Here is a 14,506-nt window from a genome sequence, read left to right on the forward strand (position 1 = left end):
AAAGTTTGATCTTTATTTTTTAAAATTATATTATAGCATAATAGAGCTTTTCATACTATATGATAAAATTTATCAAAGAGCAAAGGGCCAAGACTACACTACCCAAGTTACTTTGAAGATGATGATCAAGAATCTGGGTGTATTGAGGGAGGGGAGGCATGATTTGAGTCTGTAATAACTGTGGACAGGGCAATGGATTAGACAGATCGGTTAATGGACCAGGCTAAGGAGAGCCTGGACACATTCTGTGGTATACGTGGCATTGTCAGTGGGGAAAGGAGGCATTGGAAAAATGTTTTTTTTATGGTAAATGATAAAATTGGATCATTATCTTTAACCACATCTGAAAATCAACTCCAAATTGATTAAGAACTCAACTGTATAAAACAAAACTATAGAAACTCTTACTATAAAATCGGTGAATAGATTTAATATTTCAGTGGGGAAAGATTTCCTCTACAGAAGACAAAGATCATTGTCTCTTAAAGAAAATACTGATAAATTTTACTAAATTAGAATTAAAAACAATCCAAAGATACTCAGAGTAAAGAAAAAACCTGGAAGAAGGTATTCACACAGCTGATGAAGAATATAAAAAACATGATCAGGTAAAAGCATAGATGATTCAATTGAAAAAGGGCCAAAAGAGAGGAGTAGGCATGTGAAGAAAGAGGAAATTCACATGACCAGTAGATATATGACAAGATGTTGAACATCATTGATGATTAGGGGAAAATACAAATAAGATATCATTTTATTCATTCATTCATTCATTCATTCATTTATGGATTATATTTATTTATTTGCAAGGGAGAGAGAATGAGCAGTGGGGAGGAGCAGAGCGGGGGCAAGAGAGAAGCAGACTCCCTGCTGAGTAGGAAGCCCAATGCGGGGCTCTGTTCCAGGACCCGGAGATCATGACTCGAGCCAAAGGCAGACACTAACTGACTGAGCCGCTCAGGAGCTTGATTTTAAAGTCTGGTCATATAAAGTGTTAGGATACGGATCTGCAGGTTCTCCAGTACACTGCTGTTGGTACTATAAACTGGTGAACCTGTTACCACTTTGGAAAACTACTAAAGCTGAGTATCTGGTATGCGATATGATCCAGCAGTTCTCTTCTGGAACTACGTAAACTCCTATACACTTTCTTTCTTTTTTTTTTTCTTTTTAAGATTTTATTTATTTATTTGAGAGAGAGACAGTGAGAGAGAGCATGAGCGAGGAGAAGGTCAGAGAGAGAAGCAGACTCCCCGTGGAGCTGGGAGCCCGATGCGGGACTTGATCCCGGGACTCCAGGATCATGACCTGAGCCGAAGGCAGTCGTCCAACCAACTGAGCCACCCAGGCGCCCCATCCTATACACTTTCTTTTCTTTCTTTTTTATTTTTTATTTTTAAAGATTCTATTTATTTATTTGACACACACACACACAGAGGACACAAGTAGGGGGAGTGGCAGGCAGAGGGAGATGGAGAAGAAGCAGGCTCCCCGCAGAGCACGGGAAGTCCGATATGGGACTCGATCCCACGATTCTGGAATCATGACCAGAGCTGAAGGCAGTGGCTTAATCAACTGAGCCACCCAGGTGCCCCTCCCACACATTTTCAAATGCAAAATGTGTAAAGTATCCATAATGATGTTGCTTAAAATAGCAGAAACTTTGATCAATTCAAATGATAGTGGAACATTGTACAGCGGCTTAAATGAAGAAAGTTTACTGACGTGCAACAATACAGAAGACTCTTAGTAATATAATAGTAAAGTTAGTTGTAGGAGACTACATATAGCATGATAGCTTTTTGTAAAGTTAACTAAAATTATGTATTTACATTTATGTAAATGTATGTGTATATGTGTATGTGTGTATTTATATGTAATAAAACTATAAAAAGAGAAGGAAGTGAGAGAAGGAAGGCAGAGGTTAGTAGAGAGCCATATATTTAGATGTAGGTTAAAGTAATTGAGCTTTTGAGTGCTGAGTTTGCAGATGCTTATTATGTTATTAAGCATAATTAAATAAAAGCAGTCCCTGCATAGACATGAACCAGTGATTTGAGTGTCACAAGCTAAAGGTTATGGTTAATCCAGTTCTGTGCCCCTGTGTTCAACAAATTTTAATAAATGCTTTTTTTTTTCTGTCACTGCTCTAACTGCTCTTTTTCGTGTCTTATGTTTACTGTTAATCTTCATCTCATGTTGACTTATTAGTGTTTGGTCTTGCTGTTTTCTTTTTTTCTCTTCCTTTTCCATTCTCTACTTCATACTCCCACCAGATTAGTACTTATCAACTTTGAAATCGTAATTTATTTCGATTATTATCAGGGGTTCCCCACCAGGAATGATTTTCCCCCTCATGGGTCATTTGGCAATGTCTGGAACAGTTTTGGTTGTCACACCTGGCAGTGGAGTGCTACTGGCTACTAGCCTGTTGCTTCACACCCTACAATACACAGAACAGTCCACGACGACAATGAGTGATCCAGTCCAATATGTCCATAGTGCTGAGGTTAAGAAACAATAGTGAGTCTCAGACAGTCGATACCTTAGATCCAGCCTATCATTCTATGTGTTCTTTGAGGGGAGGCAGGTTTGAGTAGAGCAAAGACACTGACATTTTTTTTTTTTATCATTATTGTTAGTATTATTTGGTGGACTTGTACCCCAGCTAACACTTGGGGCTGAAATAAAGAGTGCAGCTCTGTCCATAGTCTTCCAAGTTGATTTTTCTTTATTTTGATTTTTGATATTTAATATTTAGGCATCCCCTTTTATTCATAAAGGCACTTCCCTTTATTTGTACTTAGTTTCGTGCATTTGTTCAATTGAGCTAGGAACAAAGAAAGAACAACAACAATGAATAGTTCTATCAGTGGAAACATTTGGTTTTTAAGGTTAATATTAGGCCACATTTGATTATTTCAGGGTAGAGTGAGAAATATAGTGTTAAAAGGTTACTCTTTGAAACAAGGTAAAATCATAATATACAAACATAAAAAGCATTTTGAAGATTATATTTAAGTCATGAGGAGCCTTTTATAAGACCTATTATAGAGCAGGACTATTAAAATGAATGTGCAAACTGGCTTTTTCATAGAGGAGGATAGGAGTTATTTTTGCATTGCTAGCAATTAGCTACATGCAGATTGGGTGTAAAATATCTCCATAGCATCAGAATCAGACACTGGAAGGATATCCTTTGGATAGTGCCTAGTATTCTACTGATCCATAGTTTTGTTTGTTTGTTTTTCCTGCAGTGTAGAGAACTCAACATGCCTTGTTTGAAAGTACAAATAGAAATAAAGGAGTTAAGAGTGTAAGATTTTTAGTTGATTGTGTCCCTCACTCACTCTTTGTCCCACTGATGCTATGAGTGCTACTGCTTGGCATAGTGAGTTTCAGGTCCTTAGTATAGCACTTACATTTCCCTCTGATCCAGTCCCAACATAACTCTGTCAGTTTTTTCTCCACTTGGCACCTCCTCTGTGGTGTACCGTATTCTCCCACCACATGAAATTTCGCAGTTCCTGAACACAGTGTACACATTCAAGCCTTGGTGGTGGTGGTTCTCTCACTCCCTCGCCATAAAGCAAAGCACTCTTCTTAGGTCGTTTTAGTTCACTGAAAGCAGTCTCATCCTTCAGTTTGTAGTATATGTACCAAATCTTCTGTTATATCTTTCTTAGTATCCTTGGGAATGGCTCCCTTCTCCCTTCTGTTTCCATGTGTAGTGGTTCTCAAACTCTGGTCCTTGACCCAGCAGCATCTTTTCTGTATCACCTGGAAACCTGTTAGAATGGCAAATTCTTAGGCCCTACTTAAGATCTACTAAATAAACACTGGGCATGAGGCCCAACAAACTGTGAACTAATCCCTCTATGATTCTGAGAGGTGCTAAAATGTAAGGACCAGTGCCACAGTGAGTTGTACTAGTTTCATAGCTATTTTCCTTTTACTGTATTATGTTTTCTGTAAATCTCTGTCGTTCTTTTCTAAGTGTCTTGATAACCTGTATTTCATTAATATGGGTTCACCAATACATAGTAGGCACTCATTATATTTTTACTATTTTGAAATTAATGACTTCCTCTTATTAGATGCTCCTCATGAAATAGCCAGAAAACAAAATTTTATTCTTCATCTGTATGTGGAAATTACACTGATTATTAAAATAATAAATGGGCAGAAATTACAGCTATATTCCCTTGTGTGTATATACCTTCCTTGTACTGCTTTATTTCAGAAGAACATGCTACTTGACCTTGTTTTGAAAGTTAGATTGAATCAGTGCTTGTTTTGCACTATGGCCAAAATACTGTCTGGAGGTTAAGAGCACAAGACTATAAAAAATCAGAGTCCAGAATTTGCATCCCAACTCCCTGTCTAGACATGTGATCCTTATTTTCCTTACTTATGAAATAGAGAGTTCTGTCTCCTATGGTTTCAAAAACTAAGAGTTAGTGAATGTAAGAATTTAGTAAAGGCAAGAGGGGTCGTTTTGAACCTGTCTTCTGGAATGACAGTTTTTTTCATAGGGTTTTATATGTATTTCTTAACAGTCATAAGTAAAAAATTACTGGTGATTTTCATCTAGTTTTTTGGTTTGTTTGTTTTTAAAGAGATTTACTGCTGTGTTTAAAAATAGTGTTAAACAAGTTTGCCTGGGTGGCTCAGTGGGTTAAGCCGCTGCCTTCGGCTCAGGTCATGATCTCAGGGTTGTGAGATGAAGACCCACATTGGGTTCTGCATTCATTGTGGAGTGCTCTTAAGATTCTCTCCCTCTGCCTCTGCCCTCCTTCCCCCTTCCCGCTTGCATGTACATGTTCTCTTTCTCTAGTGAAAAATAAAAATAAAAAATATAAATAGTGTTAAACATACTTATTGTAACAAATTTGGCAAGTGTGAACTAGAGTAAAGAAGAGAATAAAAATCCTCCCACTCAGAGGTTACAATTGTTAAAGTTTTTGCTGTATTCCTTAGATGATTTTCTGTGCATATTCTGCATGTTCACTAGCTTGCTTTTCATTTGAAATATCTTGAACATTCCTGAGTCATTCAAAATATTTAACAGAATTGAAGCTGTCCAATTGGAAAATGTAATTTGATTGTATGTGAAACATTAGAAAACTCTTGTCGTTTTGGATTGTAAAACCAGTAACAGAAAAAAAATTGCCTATACTCTGTAGAGAAACCAGCCACTGAATACATTTAGTCTTTTTATAAGAAACAACAAATTGGGATTCGAGATAAATAGCTTTTTTTAATGCCTAACTAGAGTATCATGAGCAAATTCCGATGCATTATCCCGGTTATTCTTAAACATAATTTTTCGTACTTTGAGGAACATTGAAAGCATAATGGTAAAATTGTTTTCATTTTTTCTCTTTTATATTTTGCTAGGGATTAAAATTGTGCTATTCTACCCTATGGTTGAATGTTTTGATAGATTGCCATATTTACACATAACATACACAGACATGTCACACATATGCTCTAATTTAATGTTACTTGTTCTGAATTTCTTTACGCCTTAAAAAACAAGAATTCATATGCTTAACACCACTAAGTATATTTTGTGTAAACTTTATAGACGCAAAATCTATCTTGATTTTTATTCAACATCAGAATCAAGAAATGTTTAACATCTCCAAGTGATAACACAAATTGTTCCTAACAGCTGAGAAACAAAGAGTTGTATTGTGCTATTAGAGATAAGAAATGTTTTCGAGTGTATGAAATCTGGTTGTTCTTTTGTTGTTTTATAATGCCTATTTTTATTGATAGTGAGACCAGTTTTGTTTATAGAATTGTTATGAATGTTGACACTTCCAGAATTCAAAAGTATGTTTTGATACCAGTGGTTTATGGTAGATTGGGTTTCTTTATTACTCTGAGAGATTGTTGAATATCAGGAAATTAAAGTTGTCTTCCTATGAATTACTCTAGCAGTCCCTACAGAAGTCGATAGCTACCATAGCCTGTTCCCTCTAGAACCACTGCCACCACCCAACCGGATACAGAAATCAAGTAATTTTGGATACATTACATCTTGCTACAAAGCTGTAAATAGCAAAGATGATCTGCCATATTGCCTTCGCAGGATACATGGTAAGGAAGATAAATTATCCTCTTTTTGAAGCATGTTGTTGAGGCTAAGATCACTGAAATATTCCTGCATATATTTATTTACTTAATATGCAAGTTTAAAGGATAATAAATAAACGTATTTCATTTGGAAATTAATAGCTCACAAATGATACATAACATGGCTTTTTCTTCACATTTCTGATGAAATAAAGGGGAGATGTCATTTACAGTTGAGTCGAAAAGATTTTCTTTTCCAGGTTTTCGTCTTGTTAACACGAAGTGCATGGTGTTGGTCGATATGTGGAAAAAAATTCAGCACTCAAATATTGTAACCTTGCGTGAAGTATTTACCACTAAAGCATTTGCAGAGCCCTGTGAGTAATTTGTACTTGTCTTTCTGCTTACGGGCTTCATTATTTGAAGTCAGATTGCAGTAATGAGTGTTTGTGTTTTATTTTAAGCTCTTGTGTTTGCATATGATTTCCATGCTGGAGGAGAGACTATGATGAGCAGACACTTTAATGACCCTAATGCTGATGCCTATTTCACAAAGAGAAAGTGGGGTAAGAAAAAGATGCAAGCGCACTATGTTTTGACAAATGCTTTTGCTCTGTGAAAGAGTAGTTTTGTATTTTAAAATGTATGTAAATTTGTCCCTGTAATCATAGTGCATTTTAAAAAGAAATGTCTTAAAGAATTGAAGTCAATCCATAACCAGCTGGGAAATAGGGTAGTGTGTGTGTAGACTGAGATGAAGACAGGGTATGAAAGATTCTTGGAGGTATTTGAAGACTGAATAACCAAGAATATGATAAAAGTTTTTTCCTTTTAAACATGTTTTTTCTTTAAAAATACAGTGCTTTCTGAAGAAAGACTGTTTGAAAAATGATGCCTGTAGCTTCACTGCCCAAAGCACAGCCATTATCATCTCTTTGTATATTTCTTTCCAGTCTTGGTTTTTTGTTTTGTTTTGTTTTGTTTGGTCTCCTTTCATATCATTTCCTTTTCCTTTTATCATATCGTGTCATTGCATCTTTCATTTATTTTAAGTATTTTCTTTTTTAAATCTTTTTTATTTCTTTTTTAAAAATTTAATTTTTTTTCAGTGTTCCAAAATTCATTGTTTATGCACCATACCCAGTGCTCCATGCAGTATGTGCCCTCCATAATACCCACCACCAGGCTCACCCCACCCCACCCCCAAAACCCCCATTTTCCCCTAAGTTTTATATTCTCTGAATATAATTTAATGACTCATAGTCCTGTGTGACTATATAGCATTTATGAAATGATTTCCCTAAAAAGATGCCTTTTTTTAAAGGTAGGACTTCATGTTACTTAAGGAATTAGTTTTCAAAATAAATTCTCAGGTAGCGTTTACTTAAGCAGGAATATATTCTTTTTTTGCCTCTTTCCAGTATTCGTAGTTCAAAGAACCAAAATATTGTAGCTATGTTCCAATAGATGTTTATTAAAGGGTAAAATAACTTCAGAGTAAAAGTAGGTCCATTTTGAGATGTCTGTTAATTAACTTCTATTTGGAGAGGAAAATGTATGTATCATTTTCTTGTTTAGGGACAGGAAAAGATGCATTGAATTCTTTTTTAAAAATGTTTATTATTGAAGTTGACAAACCATGCATTTTTTACTGTGGCTTTTAATCTCTTTAAAATTTTCTTGAGTACATACTGAGAAAAACTAAGGAGGAAGAAAGATGTGAATCCACGTTATACTATCTTTTGGATTGTGACTCCTTAAAGAGACTGAATTGTGGATAAAAATATGTTACTTCTGTTTACTTGTAACTTTGCTTTCTGGCAGTTGGAAGAAGAAAGCTGTGGTTACATGGCTGTTTTCACGTTAAAAATCTGGTCATATGGTGTGGTCATTTTTTTTTCCTTTTGCCTTGTCATCTGTAGACACATACATAATTTTGTTGAAGGGGATGTGGTATAACTTTTCCTATAGATGAATATAGCTGTAGTTGTTCAAGTTTATTTTAGTAGTAACACCTGTGAGATGACTGTTGGCTTTAATTTATAGCTGGGTTTCTCAACCTCAGCACTGTTGACATTTAGGGCTGGATAATGATTTTGTGGGGGCTGTCCTGTGCATTCCAGGATGTTAAGCAGCAGCCCTGGCCTCTACCCTCTAAATGCCAGTAGCCCCTTCTCCAGTAGCAACACCAAAAATATCTCCATATATTGCCAAGTGTGACCTAAGGAGCAGAATTGACCCCTGTTGAGAACCACTGATGATAGCACCCCTTTCTAGTTAGTTTTTTAATCTTTATTTTTGGTGTTGATTGATTATTTGATGTATTATGTTTACATTTTCAAAGGAGTCATTCCTTTTTCTGATATTTGAAAATATTGTTTGAATAGTAGATTTCCTTGGACATACTGCATATACTTCAATTTGTAGTAACTTCTCATATAAGGCAATTGTCAGTTTTCCTATTGTGAATATTAAAGGAAGAAAAAAGTGTGTGTATAAACTTTTGGAGAGACATAGATGGAAGTCTAATGTTTTCTTATACTATTTAACTTGGTACAAATTCAAAGATTACATATAAGAAATATACTAGTTTAGAAAATGGGAATAAGGGGTGCCTGGGTGGCTCAGTTGGTTGAGCAGCTGCCTTCGGCTCAGGTCATGATTCCAGGCTCCTGGGATCGAGCCCCGCATCGGGCTCCCTGCTTGGCGGAGAGCCTGCTTCTCTCTCTCCCTCTGCCTGCCGCTCTGCTTACTTGTGCTCTCTATCTCTCTGTCAAATAAATAAATAAAATCTTAAAAAAAAAAAATGGGAATAATAATCATGTCATACTGTACTATACGAGTTGTGATAAGAGGTTTAAAATGGCACCAGGAGGCTCTGCTGCTGTTAACAATAATAAAGGTGAAGACAGAGTCCGGCACAGAGTAAGTAAGCACTGTGTTTTCTATAAATAATTTTTTCTTATTACCATGTTTATTAAATAGTTTGATCTAAAGTCTTCATAGTCATCTTTGATGACGTCTTGGCATTTGTCACTAGAGCCACTTTTTGAGTTATTTAACACTGTTTTCCAGAATGTGTTATCTTCAACCTGTTGAAATTGAGGGAAAGCAGTTTTTTAATTTCGTATTTGTTTTTTCTTGGAAATGTTATCCCAGTCCACAGATTTGCTCTTTATTACCCCTGCAATTAACATTTAACTGTGTTGCTCTTATACCTAATTCACAAAAAATTTGTTCACAGTATAAGAACACTTGAATTTATAAGGTCGTATTCCCTGAAATAATTAAAAAATCTTTATTAAATTTATGGGGCTCCTTTTCCACTGATTTAAGGATTAACAGTGACCCAGGAAATAGTATTAAGAAGCATTTTTTTTATTTTTTAAGATTTTATTTATTTGAGAGAGGGAGAATGTGAAAGCGGGGAGGGGCAGAGGGAGAAGCAGACTCCCCACTGAACAGGGAGCCCGATAGGGACTTGACCCTGGGACTCTAGGATCATGATGTGAGCTGAAGGCAGTCGCTTAATGGACTGAGCCACCCAGGCACCCTCAAGAAGCACTTAAACAAGAGATGAGGGGCATCTGGGCCACTCAGTCAGTTAAGCACCCAATTCTCGATTTTGGCTCGAGTTATGACCTCAGAATTGTGAGATCAAGCCCTACATCGGGCTCTGTGCTGGGCTTGGAACCTGCTTAAGAGTCTCTCTCTCCTCCTCTCCCTCTTCCCCTCCCCACTCCCAGCTCCCTCCCACCCCTGTTTGTGTGCCTGTTCTCTATTTCTCTCTCTCAAAAAAAAAAAAGAAGAATCAAAATTATTCCTCTCATGATAGATAGGATTATTTTTGTTTAAATATTAGATATGATATTATTAGATATGATATTAGATAGTAGTACTCAGTGTTTTACATTTATATTTTTATGAGTTGGATACCATCCTGCCTAACTGACATGGCTGTAAGAAACGAGACTGGGCAGTTTATGGAGAATAAGAAAATATTCAGCATAAATGATGGTAGAGACTCATTTTTCTTTTAAGCCACAGAATGAAATTGTTCACCTACCTAAACAATAATAGAGGCTAAGATTATTTTAAGTAAAATAATAATCTTCACCATCCTGTTTTTATTTAGAATTTACATTTATTTGGTTCACAACTAAATAAATATAAATTCTTTAAATAATTTGGTTTATTCGGCAATTACAACGGTCACAGAAAAGAGAACTTCAGTGAGAGCTCTGCTGCTGCTAACAGTATAAAGGTATAATCTCGTAAATAGAAAATTGGAGTTTGTCTCTTAATTTCTTACTAATAAACTGAACTTTATATATATAAATAAATAAAAATATAAACTTATATTTATATGTTAACATATTATGATACATTAATATATCGTATAATATATTAATATATATTAATAAACATGTAAGTTTATATGTGTAGATTAATATATATATACATACATGTATGTATGTAGGTATGTATAAATTGACAAGTTATGGGGCGCCTGAGAGGCTCAGTTGGTTAAGTGTCTGCCTTCGGCTCAGGTTGTGATTCCGGGGACCTGGGATCTTGTCCCACATAGGGCTCTCTGCTCAGTGGGAAGCCTTCTTCTCCCTTTACTCTCCTTCTGTATGTGCGCTCTCTCTCTCAAATAAATAAAATTTTTGAAATAAATAAATTGACAAATTGTGCCATGATACATGAATTTTTTTGTTAATTTTGGTTTGATGTTTTAGTATTTCAGTTGGTTATTTAAAAGGTGTCGTTTTTGTTTTGTAGGTCAGCATGATGGACCATTGCCCAGACAGCATGCAGGATTATTGCCAGAGTCTCTTATTTGGGCATATATCGTCCAACTGAGTTCTGCATTGCGTACCATTCACACAGCAGGTTTGGCATGTCGAGTTATGGACCCAACAAAGATTCTGATAACTGGCAAAACAAGGTACTAGCATTTTGAGTTTTGGTTTCTTTATTGCATGTCTAACCTATGACAGCTTAGTAAACTGATTTAATTTTACCTTTTCATGTATTCCATCCAGAACAACTGCTGTGACTTTGAGTTCATTTGTAAGTTTAAAAAAGAAATGTTGAATTCTTAATAAAATGCCTGGTTATTAACCAAGAATCTTGTAAGGGTTTGGAAAGTATATATAGTTAGGGTTGGGGGGATATAGACATAATATCAATATACCTTTTCTGTGTATAACTGTGGTTCTCAGATTGTAGCATGAAACAGAATTACCTGGAGGGTTCATTAATAAGCACACTCTATTGGGTTCCACCCCAGAGTTCTCCTTCAGTAAGCCTGAGAATTTACATTTCCAGCAAGTTCTTAGGTGATGCTGTTGCTGTTCACTGGGTCCCCTGCTTTGAGAACCACTGACACAAAATCAAGTAACAGCCCTTGACTTTATCAATTTTATTTGAATTACTGTAATTTTGAGAGTTATCTCAGACAGCATAGCATAAAGAGCTCAAGATTTGGTACCTGGTTATTTGGGTTCATCATATTCTAAGTCTGTTAGTGGCTATATGATCCTGAGCAAGTTCTGTAACTTCTGTGTATGCAACAACCTTGTAAGACAGGTACTATTATTATCTGTTCCACATTTATAAGGTACCTCTCTCAGAAGATTATTGAGAGGATTGAATGATGAATACATGTAAAATTGAATGACTAATACATGTGAATGGTACCTAATACATCTTCAGCAAATGTGAGAAATCTAATTAGTTCTCCTTCATGAATAACTAATAAAGAAGCAGCTTGGTGTGGTGAAAAGACCACTGGCCTGGTAGTCAGAGGTGTGAGTTGTAGTCCTGACTTTATCCATTTCTGGCCTCTATAGCATTCCAGGCCTGTCATTAGTATTTTTGAGCTTTAATTTCCAACTCATCTCTAAAGTGGTGCTTGATAGAGGTTACATGGGGAGGTTAGACTAGATAATATTCTGAGATCCTTCCTAATAATATAGGAAATGTTAAATTAAAAAAATTTTTCATTTTAATAATTTTTTTAAAATTCTCTGGTCTTTAAAGGTTGCGAGTAAATTGTGTTGGAGTTTTTGATGTTTTAACATTTGATAACAGTCAGAATAATAATCCATTGGCATTAATGGCTCAATACCAGGTGAGTAAGAATGAACATGGGTACTTCCTCAATAACTTAAGGCTTGATTTTCTTTTAAGACAGATTTTGTTTATTTTTAAAGTGTTTCTGGGGTGTTAAATCTATATTTCAATTTATTCTGGGGGTGTCTCTGTGTCAACTATGAACATTTATTTCTTAGTCACTGTTATGAATGTAGTGTAGAGCCCTTACAAGTGGGAATATAGAAAGTTAATGACAGTGTCAAAGACTAACTGTTCAAATGAAAATGTATTTATGTGATGAGGAAATTTTTCCTCAGCATAGATTAAAACAGATTAATTAGTTGAATAAATAATATTAATTGACATTTTCCATTTTTTCAATTCTTTAATGTGTTAAAATTATAGCTGTTATTTTTACTTTTAGATATTGTCCCCCTACTAATCCAAAAATTTTAGAAATATTTTTGAAGGAATATTATTGTATTGCCATTTTCTAAATTTTTTCTTTTGCATATTCCTTGTATATAATCAGAATTTGATTCTAGTCTAGTCATAATAATAGTGTAGATCTAGGCCCCTTTGATGTTTTTTGCTGTTTATTTCATACTTCTCGATTCATACGAGGCCTAGGAGAATAAGACCCTGTCTCTGCAGGGAGCATTAAGTGTGTTGCTTTTGCCTTGATTACTCTGTGCGAGTAACATGGCTCTGTAAAGTAATTATTTCATATCATTCATCATTGCAGTACCTCACATTTTTTAGAGGATATGCAGGTGCTGTTTTAAGACAATGTTAATTTTTGTGTGAGAAATTTTTGGTGTTTCTGAATATTTATTAACTGATAGAAGTTTGATATAAGGCAGAATCTCTTAATTACATGGAGAAACAAGGAAGGAAAAAAACACTTTACCTTTACATTGCCTTCTCATTTTGACTTGTTTTGTTTAAATCCTTAAAAAAAAGATTTTAGTTTGCTTTATATTATAAGCCAAAATTTCTGAACAAAAAGAAAAAGAATGAGAACTAGTAGAGTCTAAGTAGTACCTAGTAAACCTCTTCTTTTACTGCAGAATGAGGGACAGTACAGTTCCCAAGATTTAGAGCCACTCATCACTTTGAGTTGTATGCAGACTTTTCACATCTTCCTTCCCCTCTGCTCCTGCCCAGCCAAACTCAGCAGCAGCCAAGCTGTCCTGGTTGGTAGCACCATCTAGTGGGCACCACACAGAAGAATTTGACTACTATTTCCCCCCAGCAGCTTTCTTCTGCCGAAGGGGATTTGCTCACTCTTTCTTATCTAGGGTGGTGGTTCTTAGTGACTTTCCTTCTTAGCTTCTTACACCTGGTGCCTAACTAACAAGCTCTGGAGATTTTTCTTCCTAATCGCTTTGCTTCTAGAAGTGACTGATTATTGACTGAAATACTAGTGATTTTTCATGTATCCAGGAAAATAATATTGAATTTTTGAGGAGAAATTAGACATTATTTAGAACCAGTGCCACCTAACTTTATTGCAAGTATCTGGAAACCCCAGGTCCTCACTAAAAAATGAAACACCTTACAGTTTTGGTTTTTTACAAGTATAGCCTTCAGGCTCTCATTCTTCTTTATTCTTGAGTAGAGTTCTTTAAAAAAAAAAAATTACTGGTATAAGACTACTTTGATTTTGGTTTTCTCTGAGTATCATAATAGTATTATCTTCCCTTTTTTCTTTGTGAATATACATTATTTCAGTTATGTTAGTGGTTGTGTAGTTACCTTGAAAAACACCTCTTTTTAAGAGAAAGTAACTCTAGAGTTCCAAACAAACAACTCTTAAGTAAGCATTTGGGACAATTGATTGGTAAGTTAGGAACTGCCTTCATTCATAAACTCAGGCTGCTTTCAACCAGTCATCACCTTCCCTTTATTTTCCAAAGGTAAAGGATATCTCAGTTTTTCTTTTTTTTTTTCCCCCTTTATTTTTTGGGGGTGGGTGATGTTTGTGTGGAAGATTTTTCATATAGCTTATGGTAAGGTAAAGGAGAGAATTAAAGATAGTCCCAGTGGGGGATTGTGATTGTAGAGAAGAGGGTACATGAGAAAGGAGTGCATTGTTTCTTGTAGTCTATTTTTCATAGTCTGTTTCAGACACGTGAATAGAGACTGACTTTCAGTAAAGTGGACATAAGTAGAGCCATAGATAGAATCAGAGAAAAATCAAGAAATCAAGAATCAGGAAGAAACTGAAAATGAGTGGGGGGAAAACCTCCAGAATTCAACAAATGGGGGGAAAAACCAGATGGAGGTAAGAAGCAAAATAACAAATGGAAAACTATTT

At 35.5% G+C, this 14,506-nt stretch overlaps 1 protein-coding gene across 5 annotated transcripts in view; it reads left to right on the forward strand.

The window, feature by feature from the left end:
- PAN3 (poly(A) specific ribonuclease subunit PAN3) overlaps positions 1-14,506 on the forward strand; it is a 127,928-nt gene that overhangs the window by 95,573 nt on the left and 17,849 nt on the right. For 4 of the 5 annotated variants that reach the window (XM_047723028.1, XM_047723030.1, XM_047723025.1 and 1 more), the window contains 5 exons: positions 5,947-6,108; positions 6,345-6,461; positions 6,549-6,650; positions 10,870-11,035; positions 12,133-12,223. In XM_047723028.1, the coding sequence (XP_047578984.1) occupies positions 5,947-6,108; positions 6,345-6,461; positions 6,549-6,650; positions 10,870-11,035; positions 12,133-12,223 (638 nt within the window). The remainder of the gene's footprint in view (positions 1-5,946; positions 6,109-6,344; positions 6,462-6,548; positions 6,651-10,869; positions 11,036-12,132; positions 12,224-14,506) is intronic. The other variant, XM_047723026.1, reaches the window with a different exon arrangement.

This window comes from Lutra lutra, chromosome 3 (assembly GCF_902655055.1).
Source record: "Lutra lutra chromosome 3, mLutLut1.2, whole genome shotgun sequence".
In the NCBI taxonomy this organism is placed as follows: domain Eukaryota; kingdom Metazoa; phylum Chordata; class Mammalia; order Carnivora; family Mustelidae; genus Lutra; species Lutra lutra.